The 17,817-nt window shown below is 41.4% G+C and overlaps 2 protein-coding genes across 4 annotated transcripts in view; both read left to right on the top strand.

Moving 5' to 3' along the window:
• ddost (dolichyl-diphosphooligosaccharide--protein glycosyltransferase subunit (non-catalytic)) overlaps positions 1–1,861 on the top strand; it is a 5,096-nt gene extending 3,235 nt beyond the window's left edge. The window contains exons 8-11 of the mRNA XM_020612500.1: positions 183–330; positions 436–556; positions 683–789; positions 1,210–1,861. Coding sequence (XP_020468156.1) covers positions 183–330; positions 436–556; positions 683–789; positions 1,210–1,359 — 526 coding nt within the window. The 3' untranslated portion in view covers positions 1,360–1,861. The remainder of the gene's footprint in view (positions 1–182; positions 331–435; positions 557–682; positions 790–1,209) is intronic.
• Positions 1,862–1,968: 107 nt separating this feature from the next.
• plekhm2 (pleckstrin homology domain containing, family M (with RUN domain) member 2) overlaps positions 1,969–17,817 on the top strand; it is a 22,101-nt gene continuing 6,252 nt past the window's right edge. Inside the window, exons 1-18 of one of the 3 annotated variants that reach the window (XM_020612497.1) lie at positions 1,969–3,317; positions 4,345–4,451; positions 4,747–4,856; positions 4,968–5,067; positions 5,258–5,345; positions 5,439–5,613; positions 7,717–7,776; positions 9,328–9,607; positions 9,712–10,509; positions 10,593–10,662; positions 11,256–11,346; positions 11,768–11,832; positions 12,010–12,098; positions 12,479–12,611; positions 13,150–13,340; positions 13,619–13,684; positions 14,022–14,181; positions 16,713–16,892. In XM_020612497.1, coding sequence (XP_020468153.1) covers positions 3,258–3,317; positions 4,345–4,451; positions 4,747–4,856; positions 4,968–5,067; positions 5,258–5,345; positions 5,439–5,613; positions 7,717–7,776; positions 9,328–9,607; positions 9,712–10,509; positions 10,593–10,662; positions 11,256–11,346; positions 11,768–11,832; positions 12,010–12,098; positions 12,479–12,611; positions 13,150–13,340; positions 13,619–13,684; positions 14,022–14,181; positions 16,713–16,892 — 2,823 coding nt within the window. In that variant the 5' untranslated portion in view covers positions 1,969–3,257. Of the gene's footprint in view, positions 3,318–4,344; positions 4,452–4,746; positions 4,857–4,967; positions 5,068–5,257; positions 5,346–5,438; positions 5,614–7,425; positions 7,543–7,716; positions 7,777–9,327; positions 9,608–9,711; positions 10,510–10,592; positions 10,663–11,255; positions 11,347–11,767; positions 11,833–12,009; positions 12,099–12,478; positions 12,612–13,149; positions 13,341–13,618; positions 13,685–14,021; positions 14,182–16,712; positions 16,893–17,817 lie in introns of those variants that run through there. The other 2 variants (XM_020612498.1, XM_020612499.1) reach the window with 2 other exon arrangements.

The following is a 17,817-nucleotide window of genomic DNA, read 5'->3' as shown; positions in this document are numbered from 1 at the left end:
ATCCTCCTACTGACAAACAGTAAAACTTTGAACATTTCTACTGTAAATTCTGTCAGACAAATTGCATCCCATCCCAGGTTGATGACTTCCACTAGACTAAATTACAATTTCATAAAAAAATCTGTATTGTCCAGTTATCAGTCTACTGGTTCAACCCCTCTTCTTGTTGTGGTCCTGGGTAGGCATGAGCAGACAGGGAACATAGAGCTGGCTGAGGCTCTGTCTCGCTGGGTGTTCAAGGAGGCTGGAGTCCTCAGGGTGGGAGCAGTTACCCATCATCCTGTGGGAGAGACCACTCCTCCTGCGGCATACACCATCACTGACCTTGTGGTGAGTTGAAAATTTCAGTGAGTTATATGAACAATCATCACCCTGAATGTGGAGCTGTGCATTTGAACTTGTAAAGCTCTTTCAGTGTAAAACCTTTCTATGCAGGAGTACAGCATTGTCATTGAGATGTTGTCTGAGGGCCGCTGGGTTCCCTTTGATGGAGATGATATTCAGCTGGAGTTTGTGAGGATCGATCCCTTCGTCAGGACTTATCTCAAGAAAAATGGTACATTGCTGTGCTTATAAAGCATATATTATCTCATTTAAATAAACAACCTAAATATATGGGTTTCTTATGATTATGGAGAATTTGAGTTGAACACACCTTTAAATGCTGTTTTATCTGTGCTAGGAGGTAAATACAGCGTCCAGTTCAAGCTGCCTGATGTGTATGGAGTCTTCCAGTTCAAGGTGGACTATAACCGACTGGGATACACACATCTCTACTCCTCCACTCAGGCAAGTTAATCAGGTTCATTTCACCTGAGCATACCCAAATCCACAGCATGGTTACAGTTGGGAAGTCCCCATGCATGTAAAGTGACAAATGAAAGAACACATCTTATAGAAATGGAACAATTTAGAGGTTATTTACACTTTTCAGTTAATTGGTAGTTGTAAAAAATATTGATGCCATCATCTGGTTAGGTATTGTACCTTTTGCTGGGAGCCAGCAGAAGTTCTCTTGTTTACCATACTTGATATCCTAGTTGCCTACGACTTAACATATTCACCAGTGATGTATCCTCACCACTTGCATTTAAATTGATCAAACCTTGGTGTATTATTTTAAAAGGGTGCTCTTTACAACAATGCATGCAGCAACTATGCTTAAATATATCATGAGCTAACTTCTTCAATTGTCTCTCTTTACCACAGGTATCAGTGCGTCCCCTGCAGCACACTCAGTATGAGCGCTTCATCCCCTCAGCCTACCCATACTATGCTAGTGTCTTCTCAATGATGGGAGGACTCTTTGTCTTCAGCATAGTTTTCTTGCACATGAAAGAAAAGGAGAAGTCAGACTAATGCAGAGAAACAACAGGGAAGGGAAAATGAGATTATACAAGTGAACTTGTAGTGTGAAGAGTTGAAATTTGAATGTGTCAATGGTGCAAATCTTCATGCAAGGATTTTGACTGCAGTTCTTTGTAAAAATACAGTTTGTTTGGTTATTGGAGCACTCAGCTAATTGAGGTTTGGTGACCACAAGGGGTGGTGACTATAATGTAATGCAGTGGTTGGGGTCTTTTTTTTTTCTATTTGGAAAATCACTCAAAGGCCTGTATATGTTAGAAAGTCAGTGTTTAAAGTTGCTTTACAATTGATGAAATGATGTCCTTAGTAGAGCACTTGCTTTGGGACATAAAGGAAATCAATAATAAAATTTGACCCAAATTTTCTCCATCAGGAAATGTTAGTGGTAACTACATGCACTGAATATACCAACTGTTTATTTGTTTTTGATAAGACCTTTAATGTGTTTCTGAAAGAGTTGAAGTCATCTTAACAATAAAATACTGACATTCCACTCAGTAGAAATCCTTGGCTTTTATGTGACATGTGCTGCATGACTTCCAAAATTCATTGAAATCTGTCTCCTTGACCTAAAATACAGTTTTACTCAGTGCTGTCACATACTGTCATGGAAACTGTTGATGGCATGAAGAGGACTTAGGCCCAACTCAGTTTAAAAATATGGTATTTAAGTCTGCATTAGAAAAACATGCATTTAGATCTTTAACAAATTAAGTTGAATGAGAGAACTGTATGAACCATTTCAAAAACAAGGTTGAACATAGAGGCTGATACTGTATGTGCACCAAATTCAGGAGTTGGCTCTGGTGATTCAAAATCAACTCATATCTTATGTGTTGTGTCTTTGGATTATACGTCTATTTAAAAAGTTTTTGTCAAAACGTTTAAACCCCATTCAGTCCTCGTAGTCCTTAAGGTCCTGCATTCAAATGTTACTTAGGTAAAAGTACAACAGCATCCAAATATACAAGTACCAAAAAGTAAGAGTAGTCATTACTTTATAGAACGGCCCATTTCACATTAATGCATATTATATAATTGGCTTATTATGAATGTATATTTTCATCATCACTTTAAAGTTGCAGCTGGTAAAGGTGGAGCTAATGTTAAGTACCCTGAGGCCTACTTTACATACTGTTGGGTAGCTTGTGAATACTGGAGATCAATAAAGTCTCGTTGTTATGATCTATTTGTTTTACTCATCTGATTCTGAAAAGTAAAAGTTATCAAATGCAAGTGGTGCAGTAAAAAAGTACAATATTTGCCTCTGAAATGTAATGAAGGTGGTCGTCACCCTACTTCCGGAAAATGCTGTCATGATGTCCGGCAATGCGCCATCTTGTCTGCAGCCAGGTCTCACGCGCAGCGGCAGAGCAATTGGGTAATTAGGTTAGCAGTACAAAAAGTCATTTGTTGACCCTATAACCCGTTATTTTAATGTAATTATTTATACAGGCAAATCTATGAAAAGGTCATTTAGTTTTTTTAACAACAGATAACAAGAGTGGTGAAACGGAGAGTATGATAGTGCTTCTAAAAATTATCTATGACTGGCCTCTACAACTCACTAGCCACCCCCTGCTGAGTAGCGTTAAAAATAATTCCAGTGGCTACAGCTAAGGCTAAGCGAACTTGGCTAACCGGATCTGTTGACGGAGCCTGGCATGTCACGTGCTTGCTAGGCACTAACCTGATGGTTGTGAACTAACATTAGTGCCGCTTCCAGACTCCGTGGAAGTTATAACTGACAGCCATATCGTTAGCTGGTTAATTTTGGATAAAAGTCATTGGAGAGCGAGATTATGTTAGCTAGCTAAGGCTGGAGGAGTTAGCATTAGCAAAACAAGAGCTCTGCCAGAAGAATCAGCTGACAGCCCAACAGACCAGCGATGGATCAGCTGAAAGTAAAGGATCGCATATTGGAAAACATCTCCTTGTCTGTCAAGAAGGTAAGTGCTGCCCGAATGGTTAGTACACTTAAGTTAAATATTATAGTTACCAGAATTTAAGTATTTTCACATGCTTGTATTATTGTAGCTGATCTTAGGTCATTAAGTCGGGGGTAATTACCAGTTCACTGTCATAGGGCCTTGCCCTTATTGATACCGTCAAATAACGTACTAATAATTCCCTATAATTTTCCAGTTCACCTAATGCTTTACAGCTCCAGCACTCTGCTGTCATGTTCTAGTTTCTCGTTAATAATGGCGAACAATAGTGGCACCAAGCCCCCGTGTTTGCTTACTGCGGCATGTGTTGTAAGCACACCTCCAACCATCCCACTGGCACAAAGGTTTAGCCAGCACAGTCGGTCTTTGCTTCTCGTTTCTCGTTGTGAAATACTGTTTATGAAAATACCTTTCTTATGAACTGACAGACAGCATTGCATCTTGCTTCTTTCCCTGCGTGTTTGTATATTGACTTTCTAAATTTCTGCATTTGGATTTTTATGGTGCATTGACTTTTTTCTTTTTTTCAGATATTTTCCATTAGGACTCCACCAGTCTCACTGTCAGATGATTACATTAGTGTGTTTAATGCATTTACACCACAATTGCTTTACTCTGTTCCAATCAGTATTTAGACCAATTACCCTGTTTATCTCATGACAACATAAAGACTGTGAAAGCACTTGTATTGTATGCCTCAAGCTTCCAAGAAAATGTACATGAGATTTGTCTGTTTACCTCAGGCAAACCTTGCTTGGTCATGTGGAGATGATGGAAATCTACTCCAACCTACACTTGGCTGATCATGGCCAAAGGTTTCTTTTAGGGTTACTGTATGCATAAAATGGCACTAGGTAAAGTTCCTGGGTGTGATGGGCTTACTGCAGACTTTTAAAAGGTTTTCTGGTCTGATGTCAGACAGCTGTTATTTAATGCTGAACACCATTACGCACCCTTAAAAGAGAATTAGTAGCAACTTTGTAACTGGATTTGTAGTCTGAAAGAGAGAAATTGCATCTGTCTGCAGTTGCAGAGTTACTTTGCAGCCTGTGAAGATGAGACTCCAGCTATCCGGAATCATGACCGAGTTCTGCAGCGCCTCTGTGAACACCTTGACCACGCTCTACTCTATGGGTAAGAGGCTTACTGGGAAAGTAAATCGTAGAATGGAAAGTGGAGAGCTGCATAGTACAAATAGTGATTTGATTTGTCATACAAGAATTCCTTTTATAAATCCTATTCTTTTATTTTTTGGAGTATGTACAAGCCTCGTGCTTCTTTATGTTATCTGTCATGATGCACGCTTTTTGAGCTATTTTGACTGTGTATTCTTCCTTCAGTAGTGCTGTAAATCTAGTTCTAGTGCCATCACTTTATTCACCTCACCTTTTTTGGCATTTCATTCTGTTGACTGTTTTCTACTTTGCAGGCTACAGGACATCTCCTCAGGCTATTGGGTCCTTGTCCTTCACTTCACCAGGAGAGAGGCTGTCCGTCAGATAGATGAACTTCAGCATATAGCAACCAACCTTGGTCGAAGTGAGGCATCTTACCCACACAGTCAAACACACTTGCACTTAAAATACTAAACGTTAGCCATCTTTCAATGGGTTATATGCACAGAACAGAACTCTGCTCTGTTCTTTGTAGGCCGTGCATGGTTATACCTGGCATTGAGTGAGAGCTCTTTAGAGAGCTACCTGCGCCTCTTCCAGGAGAACCAAGGATTACTGCAGAAGTATTATTTCAAGTAAGTTAACCAGTTATCCTGATCTTGATTATTTGATGCATAGGAAGGATCTGACAAGTGAGAGTTTACTTATTATGTTGGAGAACATTGATAGGGCGTCACATTTTAAATCAGCATTTTTATACACCGCATATTTTTGTGTTAAGTAAATGTCACTCCAATGAAGTGACCTAAATTCTCTCTCTGTTAGGAATGCACTAGTCTGCAGCCATGACCACCTCACACTCTTCCTTACGCTGGTGTCTGGCTTGGAGTTTATTCGCTTTGATCTGGAGCTGGTAGGCAAATATTTCCTTTCAGTGTCAAGAGAAATCTAGCTCTTCCCTGTACTAGCATGTCTGTGACTTTTCTTTTCCATCCTGCCTGTTCAGGATGTGCCCTATCTGGATGTGGCCCCCTACATGCCAGAATACTACAAACCTCAGAACCTGCTGGACTTTGAGGAAAGGCTACCCAGTTCAGACAGCTTATCCCTGCACTCCTTCACCTCCCTCACCTCCACCAACCTCGAGTGGGATGACAGTGCCATAGCCCCCTCCAGTGAAGGTATGGTACACTGTTGTTCTCTTACTCTATATTTACAATTTACTCCCTATTTGCTGCCCTGCTTTACTCATCATCCAGTTTAGGAAGCGAAACACAGCTAGTGATGGGCCGATCCACATTTTTTCAGTTCTGATTCGATTCCGATACACAACTGCCGATTCCGATCCAAGAGCTCTTTCATTGCAATAAAACAATCAACACTAATAAACAAAATATTAAATATGATTAATGATGGAAAAGTGCAATCACTATATAGTCAGAGGCAAGCCATAAAATTCATAATGTGAAGAGCAAAGTTATTTGGGCTTTGATTATTGGAGGGCACAAAAGCCACTAGGCGCCAAGACTGAGACAAATGGCATGATATGTATGTGAACGTAGCTTGTGTATACAGCCTGAGCAGTAAAGTTACAAACTAGAGTTTGGTGTTCATAGCATACATTAAATTGCAGATGCTTGTAGAATAGTCAAAGGGAAATATGCAGACAGTATAGTAACTGTGCACCTTTTATTATAATTTGGATAGTACATGGTGTTATCTGTGCACATTTAGATTCAAAGTCAGACTAAGCTCTTGTTGCTCTCTGCTGATGTTGCCTAAGATTGAGGGTCAGAACAATCATAGATGTATTGACAAAATGACATCTAATTTCTCTTAATTACTTTAACTGGTGCAATAATTATATTCTCCTGGCATCGGGATGACAGAATGACCTGCATCACTTCTAACGCTGTCAAAACTATAAATAAGCCCCTAAAGGCTGCCTATTAAGGTTTTCACTTGGTTGTCAATATTGACAATATTAGTGATTATTTAATATTGCAATACTTCAAATATCAGAGAAAACATGGTGCATTTCAATACCATGTAATGTAATGTTTCACAGCCTCTGAGTTTTCTTACAGCTTGTAGACAGAGCCAAATATTAGATTCTTCGATCTGTTTATCCAGTGGAACTAAAGGAAGCCTTATTGTAGCACCGCTAGCTTGGCTGATGCTCACTCTGAGCTAAAATTAGCACATAGATGTAGCGAATGTAAGGCATAGAAGTTTACCAACAAACAGTTTGTAAAAAAGTTGATGTTACCAAGTGGTGTTAAAGAGTGAATAACATTAAATTCGATTGCATATTATGCCATCTTACATAAACCACAGAATGTTTTTGAGGAGTGCTCTCAGTTGAACCGTTTTATTATAATGAAGTTGAACTTCTCTGTAATCCCTTTAGCCTTTAGGTTGTCTGCTGGAAGTTTGTGTTTGCGGGTGTTGATTAAATTGGTTGTACTGTAAGACGCAACCGTACTGCCACCCCTCGGCATGCTGGCTTTATGCACATCACAAGTAGCTGTCTTGCTTTTCGGCATTTCCAGACTAGAACATCTCCAAATAAATGACATTTTAGAAAAACCGACAGCTAATGCTATTTGCTCACTGGGTTACAGACTGAGGTTGCCACAGGTTTATGGTAAGATGTGGAATGCAATGTGGACTGGTGACGTGTCTCATGTTATGGACTGGCCAGTTAGTGTTTCTCTCCTTTAATTTAAAATATCAGAAATATCTAGTGGCAATTTTCGGTGCTGTTGCAGTGTGAAATAGCTCTAATCTGGACACATTGTTGATTTTACTTTCCTGGTGAATGCCTATGTAGGGAATAGCATCTACTGTATTTTGGGGTTTGTGATGCTATCTATTCCTTTTAGAGTGCAAGTGCACCCTCATGCTTTGGCACAAATTCATACAGTAAAGTCAAGATAATGGCATGTTGAAGCAGAACTTGGATTCATCCTCGCGACTCTTGTGACTCACAGAAAACAAAGGGCATTTTATCAAATGGATCCCTTGACGTGCAGTGGCGGACGGTTGCAGAATTCTCATTGCGATGATTGCAGCGTTCAGCAAATGCTTTCCCCATCACTCTTCACAAAGTCAGTTCCCCAGTTTTACTTCCCCTGTGTCTATTTTTCCCCCCATTGATTCGGTTATTTTGTATACCATGTATCATTGTAATTTTTTTTTGTTGTTTCTGTTCCTTTATATCAGTCTGCTCTCTACTATAGTTCCATTTTTCTAATGTTGAATGTTATCCCTCCTTTTTTTAGATTATGATTTCGGTGACATCTTCCCTGTGTTGCAGTCATTGCCAAGTGCAGACTGGGGAGGTGGGACATTGGTCAACCCCTTCCTTTCCTGCTCCTCCATCCTTTTCTCTCTCCAGTCTGGCATGGCCATCCCACAGTTTGTGCTTAATGCATGCTGAATAGTCAGTCATCAGACATGTTACTATGTCAAATATAGCCAGGTGGTTCAAAATGCTGCTGGACATGAAAACAAGCATGGTCAAATGTACACGGTGGCTCAGTTTTTGGGAAAGGATTTAGTTGTGGGACATGTTTTCTTTTATTTTTTCCTGGACCTTAAGTTGTGTGGCACATGACAGATTATTATTGGGCCAGTTATGTGGCATATGACAGTGATTACTGCATAACTGAACTTTATGAACATAGATTAGGTAGCTAGTAGGTTATTGTACTAACAAACACCTGTGTTGCCTATTATTGGAGAAGGCATTTTTTACATGCTCTTAAACTTACTCATGAAACATGAAGATGGAACTGAAACATTTCTTTTGTCACACATTAGTAGCTGCAGTAAAATGTGACAGCCACACACATTTTTTGTAAAGCTTGATGACATGATCATGATACGAGTTAGTAAATGGGGATTAAACAAAAATACAATGAGTCATTTACTAGTCAACTTACTGTGTATAGTTAGTTTCTCCTGGGTTGGGTGGGTACACGGAACTGGTATCTGTCATGTTCCTGCATGTGTTACTCATCTGGCAAATGATCCTAATGTTCACTCTGCCTTATCTGCAGCAACATATAAATGCCTGATGTAACTTGTACTCACCTTGTCCAGTCTGTCTCCAGTATATTGTGTATCTATTTGTCTGGTGTTAATTCTTTTTTTGTTTGTTTGTTTTCTTGTAATGTCCTCTCTTCCTGTGTGATATGTGGCACTGGTCTAGGTTTAGCTCAACTGTGGTGCTGAGGTATCAATCGAGATCAACTTGCTGTCTTATAGCTAACCTTCAGTTTCATGGTCTAAATTTGAATTTGCATGAAGGCATAACTGTTGATAAAAGTTGTTAGAAGAAGCACCGTGAGGGAAATTGGGATGTGGTTTTAAAGGATATTAGAAGGTCACAAATCACTTGGTCAATCTACTCACAATGAATCGGATTTCTGAAAATTAGATTTTTCTAATGTGTGTTTTGTATGAGATCTCTGGAAGCTACAGTAGTAATGTTTGACCTAGACCTGTGCCACTGCAGCGAAAGCTGCTGCCTTTGTACCGACTTGATGTTTCCCACATAGTGTTTTGTGCCTCTCTGTCCCTGCAAAACAACTAACATTTGTTTCTGTATGATGCCAATGAAGGAATACACAGTTTTTGTGAAATTGTCTCTTAGGTTAATTTTTTTTAATGCAGATGAATATAGGCAAAAACACCTCCAGAACATGTTTGACTAGAAACAGCTCTCCTCTAAATTGCTACTTAAAACAAAGCTTTCTGATGTCTACATTTGTCACTCACCTTACCACTGAGACAATGCCAAAAATTAGTGTATTCCTTTGACTATATAGAAGTACAGAGAATGTGGGAAACTGCTGCATTAATTTAGTGTCTTTGGCTTTTCATGGTAGAGGGTGACCTGACTGACCAAGCCAGCTGCCTGCGATCAAGTGGCTCAGATCCCCAAACGGTCATCAATGACATGGTGGTCCTTTCTGCTGGAACTGTCAAGATGAAGGTTGCAGCTCATCTTTCACCACATAGTCCCACATCCCGACACAACCCCTTCAATGAGGACTCTGACACCAACACCTCAGCTGATGTCACGCCAGTTCATGTGGCCAGCTGCCAAAACACCACCACCACTGGTGATGACACGGAGAACACCAGCAATGAGCTGGAGGTCATCAGGTACAGTAGATACACTGTCCGTATTAGGCTCACGTTGTATCAGCACAGTTAAGCAAATTGTATTTGGAACAGAGGGAGTATAACTAACCATTGTGTTCTTCCAGGGTGGCCAGAAGAAAGAGACCAGCCAAGAAGCGACGTGGGAAGGGCTCCACAGATTCCAGCAGCACCATCCATAACTCTGTCTCTGAACACATGGAACTAGACAACAGCCCCCTGGCCTCGGAGGATGTGGATTCATTAGACTGCACTGTAATTCAGCTGAATGGTGAGGAAGAGTTGAGGAGAAGCAGAGTTGGATCAGAAGTTATGGAGGAAGGAGATGAGGACATGGTAGAAGGCCTACGGCTCCCAGAGATGACAGACACTTCCATGGACAGTGTGGGCCAACCCCTACGTGATGTCATGGACCGGCTCAATGGGGCTCTGGATAAAGGGGAGACCTGGAAGCACCCGGGGGAGGAGAAAGATAATGAAGGCTGTAACCAGGGTCCCACGCCTCCTGCACAGCTGCCCTTTCGAGAGGAGTCAGCAGGTGAACCCCCTGACCCAGCCCCAGGAGAGACGTCTGGTGCCCTTCTGGCCAGTGGCCCCATCGTCCTGCAGGCCTCTCCTGCGCCGACAGACTTATGCTGCTTTACCTCCAACAGTCCAGATTCTGCTCCCACAGGTGGTGGCCACTATGACTCTACAGAGCATCGCCAGTTGCAGACTCTTTCAGGTGGTCATGAAAATGAAGGAGAAGCAAAAGCGCCAGCAGGACAGGAGCCTGAGGTGAAGAAAGTGAAAGAAGACTTGGAAAGAGAAGACAAGGACAAGAACACATTTACTGAAGAAGCAGAACAACAGCTACAAGAGGAGAAGCTTAGCCCCTCAGAAAGTTCTCACCCTGCAGAGTTTAAGTATGAAGCTTCTAGAAAATGTGTTTGCTAATGAAGTGTTGTATAATGTGAATCAAATTTTCTTCATTTTTTGTTTATTTCAGGGTTGACAACAATCACTTGCTTCTTCTCATGATCCATGTATTCAGAGAGAATGAAGAGCAGCTCTTTAAGGTGAAGACAGACAAAGTCCTTATTCATTCTTGAAGTATTTACTGTTTTTGGAAAAAATGTGAATATGTGCTAAGGTGTTTCTTTTAATGCAGAGAAGAAAGGCAGACCAGTGGTATCACATGGGTGTTTTTCAGGTTTGTTTTGTAAAAAGGTGTTTACTTGAATAGTAATAATTATTGTCACTTCACTGTTTGACTTGTACCTCTTTTGACACTGAAGAAGTGGTTTGGAAACCATTGCTTAGTGGAAGTTTTGCAAGGCTCAGTTTGTCAATGCCTTCTAATTGTTCTTACTCAGGCTGTAGTGTTTTAACTGTCTTTGTATAAATTTCTTTCACTCCCACTTTTTCACCCACCACTGGACTAAAAACAAAAACAAGCACATTTTGACCAGTGATGAAAACCTACAACTGCTGATGGACTGTAATGTTTATCTACAAACTAAGGCTATATAAACTGTCTTCTGTTTTTCCTCAGCACATTATTTTACAATCACCTATCCAGTTGCCAGAACTCATCGTTCATGAACAGAACAGTTTGAGATCGATGAATATGGAGGAGTCCAACACTTGACCCTTGCCTTTGTGTTTTCAGATGTTGAGGATGAGTACGGGCCACATGGAGGGGGACCTGCAGCCTCTTTACCTGCTGCTCACTGACTGTTACATCTATCTACTAAGGAAGGGTCAGTGGCTTAAAACCCAGCATGCACTGGCTTTGTCTGGTGATGAGGGGTGAAATTGTACTATAATTTGGGGCATACTAATACTGGGGACACTGTTGGGACGTACTGGAAACGGGAGTCATGGTACTTTTTTTACACAGGGAAAACCAGTCTTGTTCTCAGTTTTCTTGAACTCGGTGGATAAACTAGCAAATGGTTTTCATATTTTATCCACGTGTACTAGGAACCCTGTTTTTGAAGCAGATCTGTGAGTGAAGCTTGTTGAAGTTGTTGTTGATGTTTGACCACTAAGCCAAGTCAGTTTCTGCTCTTAGCTCTGTGCTGCATTGGTTCAGTAAGAGCTACACAGTGTTACATGGGAACAAATCTAGATGAGGTTATTCTGTAGGCAGAAAATAAATGACATTTTTTCTCTCCACAGGTGCAGCAGAGAAGCCCTACACAGTAGAACATGCTGTTTCCTATAATGAGCTGGACTATCTTTCAGTAAGTGTCCTGCACAACAAGGGTCTGTCATTGTTTCTCATTTGTCTATGTCTTGGGCTGCTGGTCCTCACTGTGATCCATATAGAGCTAATTACACGACATGCTATAATAGCAGAGGTGGTGTAGTGCAGTGTTTATCTTTGTGTCTAATAAATTAGCTGTAATATTTTCATTTAGGTCGGCCTTGACCAACAGACAGTGACGCTGGTTTGCACCAACAGACGAAGAAAATTTTTGTTGGACACAGCTGATGCCTCACTGACTGTGTGAGTATACCCTTATACCTTTTATCTCAGGTTTCTTAATACTGGCTCCATTATGGACCTGGCACATAAAGATTGTGCTATTCCAAGCACCTGTGATTCGTTTACATCTGTATTTATAATGCCCCTGCAAATATTTCACAACTGTCTTTGAGTCCCTGTGCAAAGAGACAGCATGCCCACCAACTCCCAGCTACTCCTGTGCATCTGTTTCAGGAATCCAATGACCTACATTGGAATGAGGGATATGTAGAATCGCCTGTAAATTTAGTCTATTATGTTAAATTGGTATTTCTTTACATTCATAGAGCAGTACAGGACACATCACAAATTGTACCCTTGTTGCATTCTCTGATCTCATCCACCCTTCTTCTTAAATACAGCTGGTTCCTGTCTGTTCTGAAGTCAGCCATGGTGAAAGGCTGTCGTGAGCCTCCTTACCCCTCTGTTCTGACTGACGCTACCATGGAAAAACTGGCTCTCACTAAGTTTGTCTCCCAGGAGGCTCATTGTGAGGTAAATAAATGTTGAACTTGGACATATAATAACTTTCACTGGTCAATTCTTTACAGAGAGAAAACCAACATGTATACAATATTTGTTTTATCTGAGCAGACTATTTTATAACCCATTGTACTAAAAATCCTTAAAAAAAAATTACACAAGACTTTTTTCTTCAGGTGTGTCAAAAACAGTTGCTCATTGTTATATTTTGTAGGCCAGTAAAAAAAAAAAAAAACCCAAGACAAATTACTTTTGATTGTATTTGGTGCACCAGAATGAGAAGAAAATGACAAAATACATAAGGGGGCCAGGGATAATTAGTATTGTAATGCACGCTGGCGTAAAAAAAAAAAAAAGGGTTCAACTTGAAGAATCTTGGTGAACTGATGAATTTGATAATTCTGCTGGTCGACTTTTGGGACAGCCCTAACCATAAGAGTTTAGTGTTTCTGTAATTCTGTAAATGTTTGGTAGTCCCTGCTTTACCATTTTGCTATGCTTTGGCTGACTTTCTAAGCAGTGATCAACTGTTGCTTGCTTGTTTTTCCAGGTGTCTGAAGTGTCTCTCCAACTCTATTCACTGGTCCACTGGGAGGATCCTATGGACATGGCTCTGTCACCCCAGGGTAACCTTCCAAGCTCTGGATTACCTTCCAGCACCAAGGAAGGGACTCTGCAGTACCGGGCTGGAACCACCTACCTGGGAAAAGAACTATGGAAAAGCTGCTACCTCATCCTCAGGTACGGGCAGGTCATAAACATCAGTCCCCCTTTCTGCTGGTATTAAAATGTTCCTTTCGGTATACATTGGCTGTGTTACGTACCTATTACAGTAATTTTTAGATTTCAAAATTAAAAGCACAGACCAAAATTATTTGAGACAACTGGGAAATTGACATCACTAGAGAGCAATGCATTCTGTCAAGCTTGTACTGTATATGATATAATACATTAAAGTTTTTATATAATGTTGAACTTCTGATTGGATGACTAGAAATTGTTGTCTTCCTTTCTTGTAGCAATGGGATTCTGTATTTGTATGCAGACAGAACAGATATGACTCCTGTGCTGTCAGTCACTATGGGGTAAGCTGGCTTTTTCACACCAGATATTTTTGACTTGTCATGAAAATGACTGGTGTCAATAAAATAAACAATGCCCTTGTTTTATTTAAGTATACAAGTGAGTCATAACTCTGTTGACAGTCGGCAGCATGTGCCAGGACCCTGAAACTGAAGTAACTAAAGGAAATTCAGCCATCATTACTTTTCCTACTGTGAGATGTCAAGATGTCTTCTGTGAAAAAGGCCTATTAGACTGGAGATGATTAATCTATGGAGGCCTTTACTATTCAAAAGCTATGAACAATACTGATCTTCACTGCTGTTTTCACGCTCTTTGTGACCCCTCATTTCTCAACAGAGGAGAGCACTGTGGGGGCTGCCGTCGCTCAAACAGCACAGAGCGCCCCCATGCCTTCCAAGTCATCCTGTCGGAGCGCCACCCACTGGAGCTCAGTGCCAATAATGAGCAGGACATGGCTGACTGGATGCAGCTACTCTGTCAGTCTGTCTCCAAAGGGGTAAGGAGGGAGATTTCCCTAGTGCGCACACCGTGTTCAGGGTTTACACGGTGCATTAAAAACTTCCTCAAACCAAAACTATTTAACTTTGAATGTGCATGCTGTAAGGCTAAATACCCATGACCATTACGCTGAAGTACTCAACTCAACTCAACTAAACTTTATTTATATAGCGCTTTACCACAGCACAGCTGACCAAAGCGCTTAACATATCATACAAATCTAAAATCAACACATAAAAAAACTATAAACAATAAAATAAACACTAACACTACAGACAGAGTCTCATTCCTGGCCAAACGCCAATGAATACAAGTAGGTCTTCAAATAAGACTTAAAAATAGACAACGAGGGGGCCTGCCTAATATAAAGAGGCAAAGCATTCCACAGGTTTGGACCCACCACAGCGCAGCTGAACTCACACCGCCTGTGTGTGCTCTTTGGAGGGCGGTGTTATTGCTAATATCTGAGGCACCGCGACGGATTATAGGGACACAAAAGTTCCGCAAGATAAGATGGTGCAAAATGACCCCAAAAACGCCCCGGAAGCCAATGGAGAGATGCCAGTACTGGCGTTATATGGTCTCTCTTACACCCCCCAACCAGTAACCGAGCGGCAGCATTCTGGACCCTCTGGAGGCGGGCAAGACCCGATTGACTAACTCCAGCGTACAGTGCATTACAGTAATCCATACGTGATGTAACAAACGCATGGATCACTGTCTCCAAATGCTGCCACGACAAAAAGGGTTTTAGTTTCACTAACTGCCTTAAATAGAAAAATCCAGATTTTACAACCGCATTTATCTGGCTCTCCATTTTCAAATCTGAGTCTATTTTAACACCCAAATCACAAATCAGTGACCACCGGTTGCACATACTGCCCCAAGAAGCCTAAGTCTACAGGAAGAGGGTCGACAGACGTATTCTGGCCAAACACTATAACCTCAGTTTTAGAATCATTTAACTTTAAACAGTTTAACGACATCCAGCCCTTAATATCGGCAAGACATGCTAAAAGCGGTTGGATCGAGTAGGTGTCCTTCTTACTCAGTGGCATAATAATCTGGACATCGTCAGCATAGCAGTGAAAAGAGACCCCATGTTTTCTAAAAATAGATCTAAGAGGAAGTAAATACAATGAAAAAAGCAAAGGCCCCAAAATGGAGCCCTGTGGGACCCCAGATAACAAAGGGGTTGTGACAGATTCCACATCTGCCAACCTGACATACACCGATCTACCCGATAAATATGACTTAAACCATGCTAGGGCAACACCACGGGTGCCCACTAAGTCGCGAAGGCGAGATATCAAAATGTCATGGTCCACCATGTCAAAGGCGGCAGTCAAGTCCAGCAGGACAAGAATCACATATTCACCTGCATCAGTGGCCAAATAAATATCATTAACAACCTTCAGTAAGTCTGACTCTGTACTATGCATGAGTTTAAAACCAGATTGAAAAACCTCCAATAAGTTATTTTTATCTAAAAAGGATTTCACCTGCGCATAGACCACTTTTTCCAAGATTTTCGAAATAAAAGGTAACTTAGAAATAGGCCTAAAATTACTCAACATGGATTGATCCAGATGTGGCTTTTTGAGTAGAGGTTGCAAAACTGCATGCTTAAAATAACCAGGCACAACACCAGAAGATAAACTACTAAGTATCAGCTCATGGTGCCGAGAGTTCGGACCGAAAAAGGGAAACAGGCTTTTGGATTTGCCGCTCCCTCTTCGTGGTTCAGTGAACACATAGGGTGATATATAGATATGTAACTAAATAAACATGAACACAACTGTGAGATTAAAATATATAAACTTATGTATGCTATATAATAAAAACCCTAACTAATTATATTTATTTCTATCTAAAAATGAAAATCACCCTAACACCGCCCACTATGCCGGCCCCGCCAACAGAAACGTTTCCGCCAGGGGAACAAGGCCGAGGCCCGGAGCAAATAAGCCGGGATCCCCGATAAAACCGGGGGAACAGTTCCTCGTCCATCACGTCCAAGCACACATAGTTCCCCGCCCTTAAAGTGAAGGTCCAAAAGGAACCGGCGATCATACACCAGCAGAGACTCAGTCCTTGATACACCAACAATTAAAAACGCCACAATCATCAGCCATAATCAGAATTAGACAGTTGTGAAGCTGAGGCATATATACCTCAAACTAAAATAATTCAAGAATGTTTTTTCTTGAAGACAGTAACACTCAAAGCATGCATTGCAATGTCTGACACATTAGGTTTAAGTAAAGAGGGAGATGCTCTTCAAACACAAGTTTAATTGGCTGTCTTTCCAACTTTCAACAAGAATAAACGTATACATGACAGATAATCCTTGTAGGCTTGCACTTTACTGGATGTACAGACTCGGTAAGACTTTGTTACAACCGCTGCTGATGTATACAGGTGGAACCGTTTTTGCCTGTATACGTTATTTGTGCATAATGTCAGTATGGCTTGATTTAAGTCCCATTTACGTATAAACTATAATTAACTATCACTTTTATTTCCCAGGTTATCCCTCAGGGTGTAGCCCCCACCCCATGTATCCCATGTTGCCTGGTTGTGACAGACAAGAAGCTGCTAACTTGCCATCAGGACTGTCAGACAAGCTTCTTCCGTTCTCTGGGCAGCGCTGACATCCATGACGTCATCACTGTAAGCCTGGAGGCTGACAAGGAGTACTGTGTCATTGTGAGTAACCATCTGTTTAGCTCCTCCTGGTGTTGGCCCAACATATGGTACAAATGTACATGAAGTTAAATGCTGAACTGAATCCTGGCAGAGGACACATCACCAGGTCTTCCATCGTACCCTTGTAAATAAGTTCTACTCTATAGCCCATTTCAAATGGGATTAACATGGGGAACACGGTGGTTGCCGGTTCAACCGCCGTGTTAAACAGACCGGCAGTGGAAGGGTTCAGTGCCCGACAGCGCCGGGCAGGCGCCCGCAGGGCACCAGCTGCACAAAACAGTTTCGCCTCAAAAACAATGGACAAGTGGTCAGAAAAAACATTCGTACAAATATTTAAATTAGTTACAGGCACACCATATGAAAGAACAAGGTCTAGCGTGTGTCCCCGCTCATGTGTAGGACCAGAGACACACTGCGCCAGTTCAAATGCATCAATAATAGTTAAAAACTCTCTCACCAGTTGTTTATCAAAAATGACAGCACACAGTACAGGATCCGAACGACCCACCTCAAGTAAAGTCATTTCAAAACTAGAAAACGTAGGCAGGGGTATAGTAAAAAACAAAAAAAATGGTTGCTTTAAAAACACATGCTGTCCCTCCACCACGGCCAGACAAGTGTGGCAAGCTAAAAAAAGAACAACCTGCCGGCAAGAGGTCCGTAAAAGCACTAAAATCCCTGGCATCCACCCAAGTCTCTGTGAGAAAAAGAAGATCCAAATCCATAGAGTTAAAAAAAAGTCTCTTAAAATAAAGGTTTTGTTCCTCAGCGAGCAGACATTCACCAGGCCAAACCTCTCCAGGTCCCGGGCTTGAGGCACCACCAGTTGCGAAACCAGTCGAAGCAGCCTCAAAGCACAAAGATCCACCCCACGCAAGTGAAGCCGAGAGGGGCAAGGCCCGCTGAGCAGCGGGCCCCCGTC

Source organism: Monopterus albus, unplaced genomic scaffold, assembly GCF_001952655.1.
Source record: "Monopterus albus unplaced genomic scaffold, M_albus_1.0 scaffold126.1, whole genome shotgun sequence".
Taxonomy (NCBI): Eukaryota; Metazoa; Chordata; class Actinopteri; order Synbranchiformes; family Synbranchidae; genus Monopterus; species Monopterus albus.
This window is presented reverse-complemented; position numbering and strand designations above follow the sequence as displayed.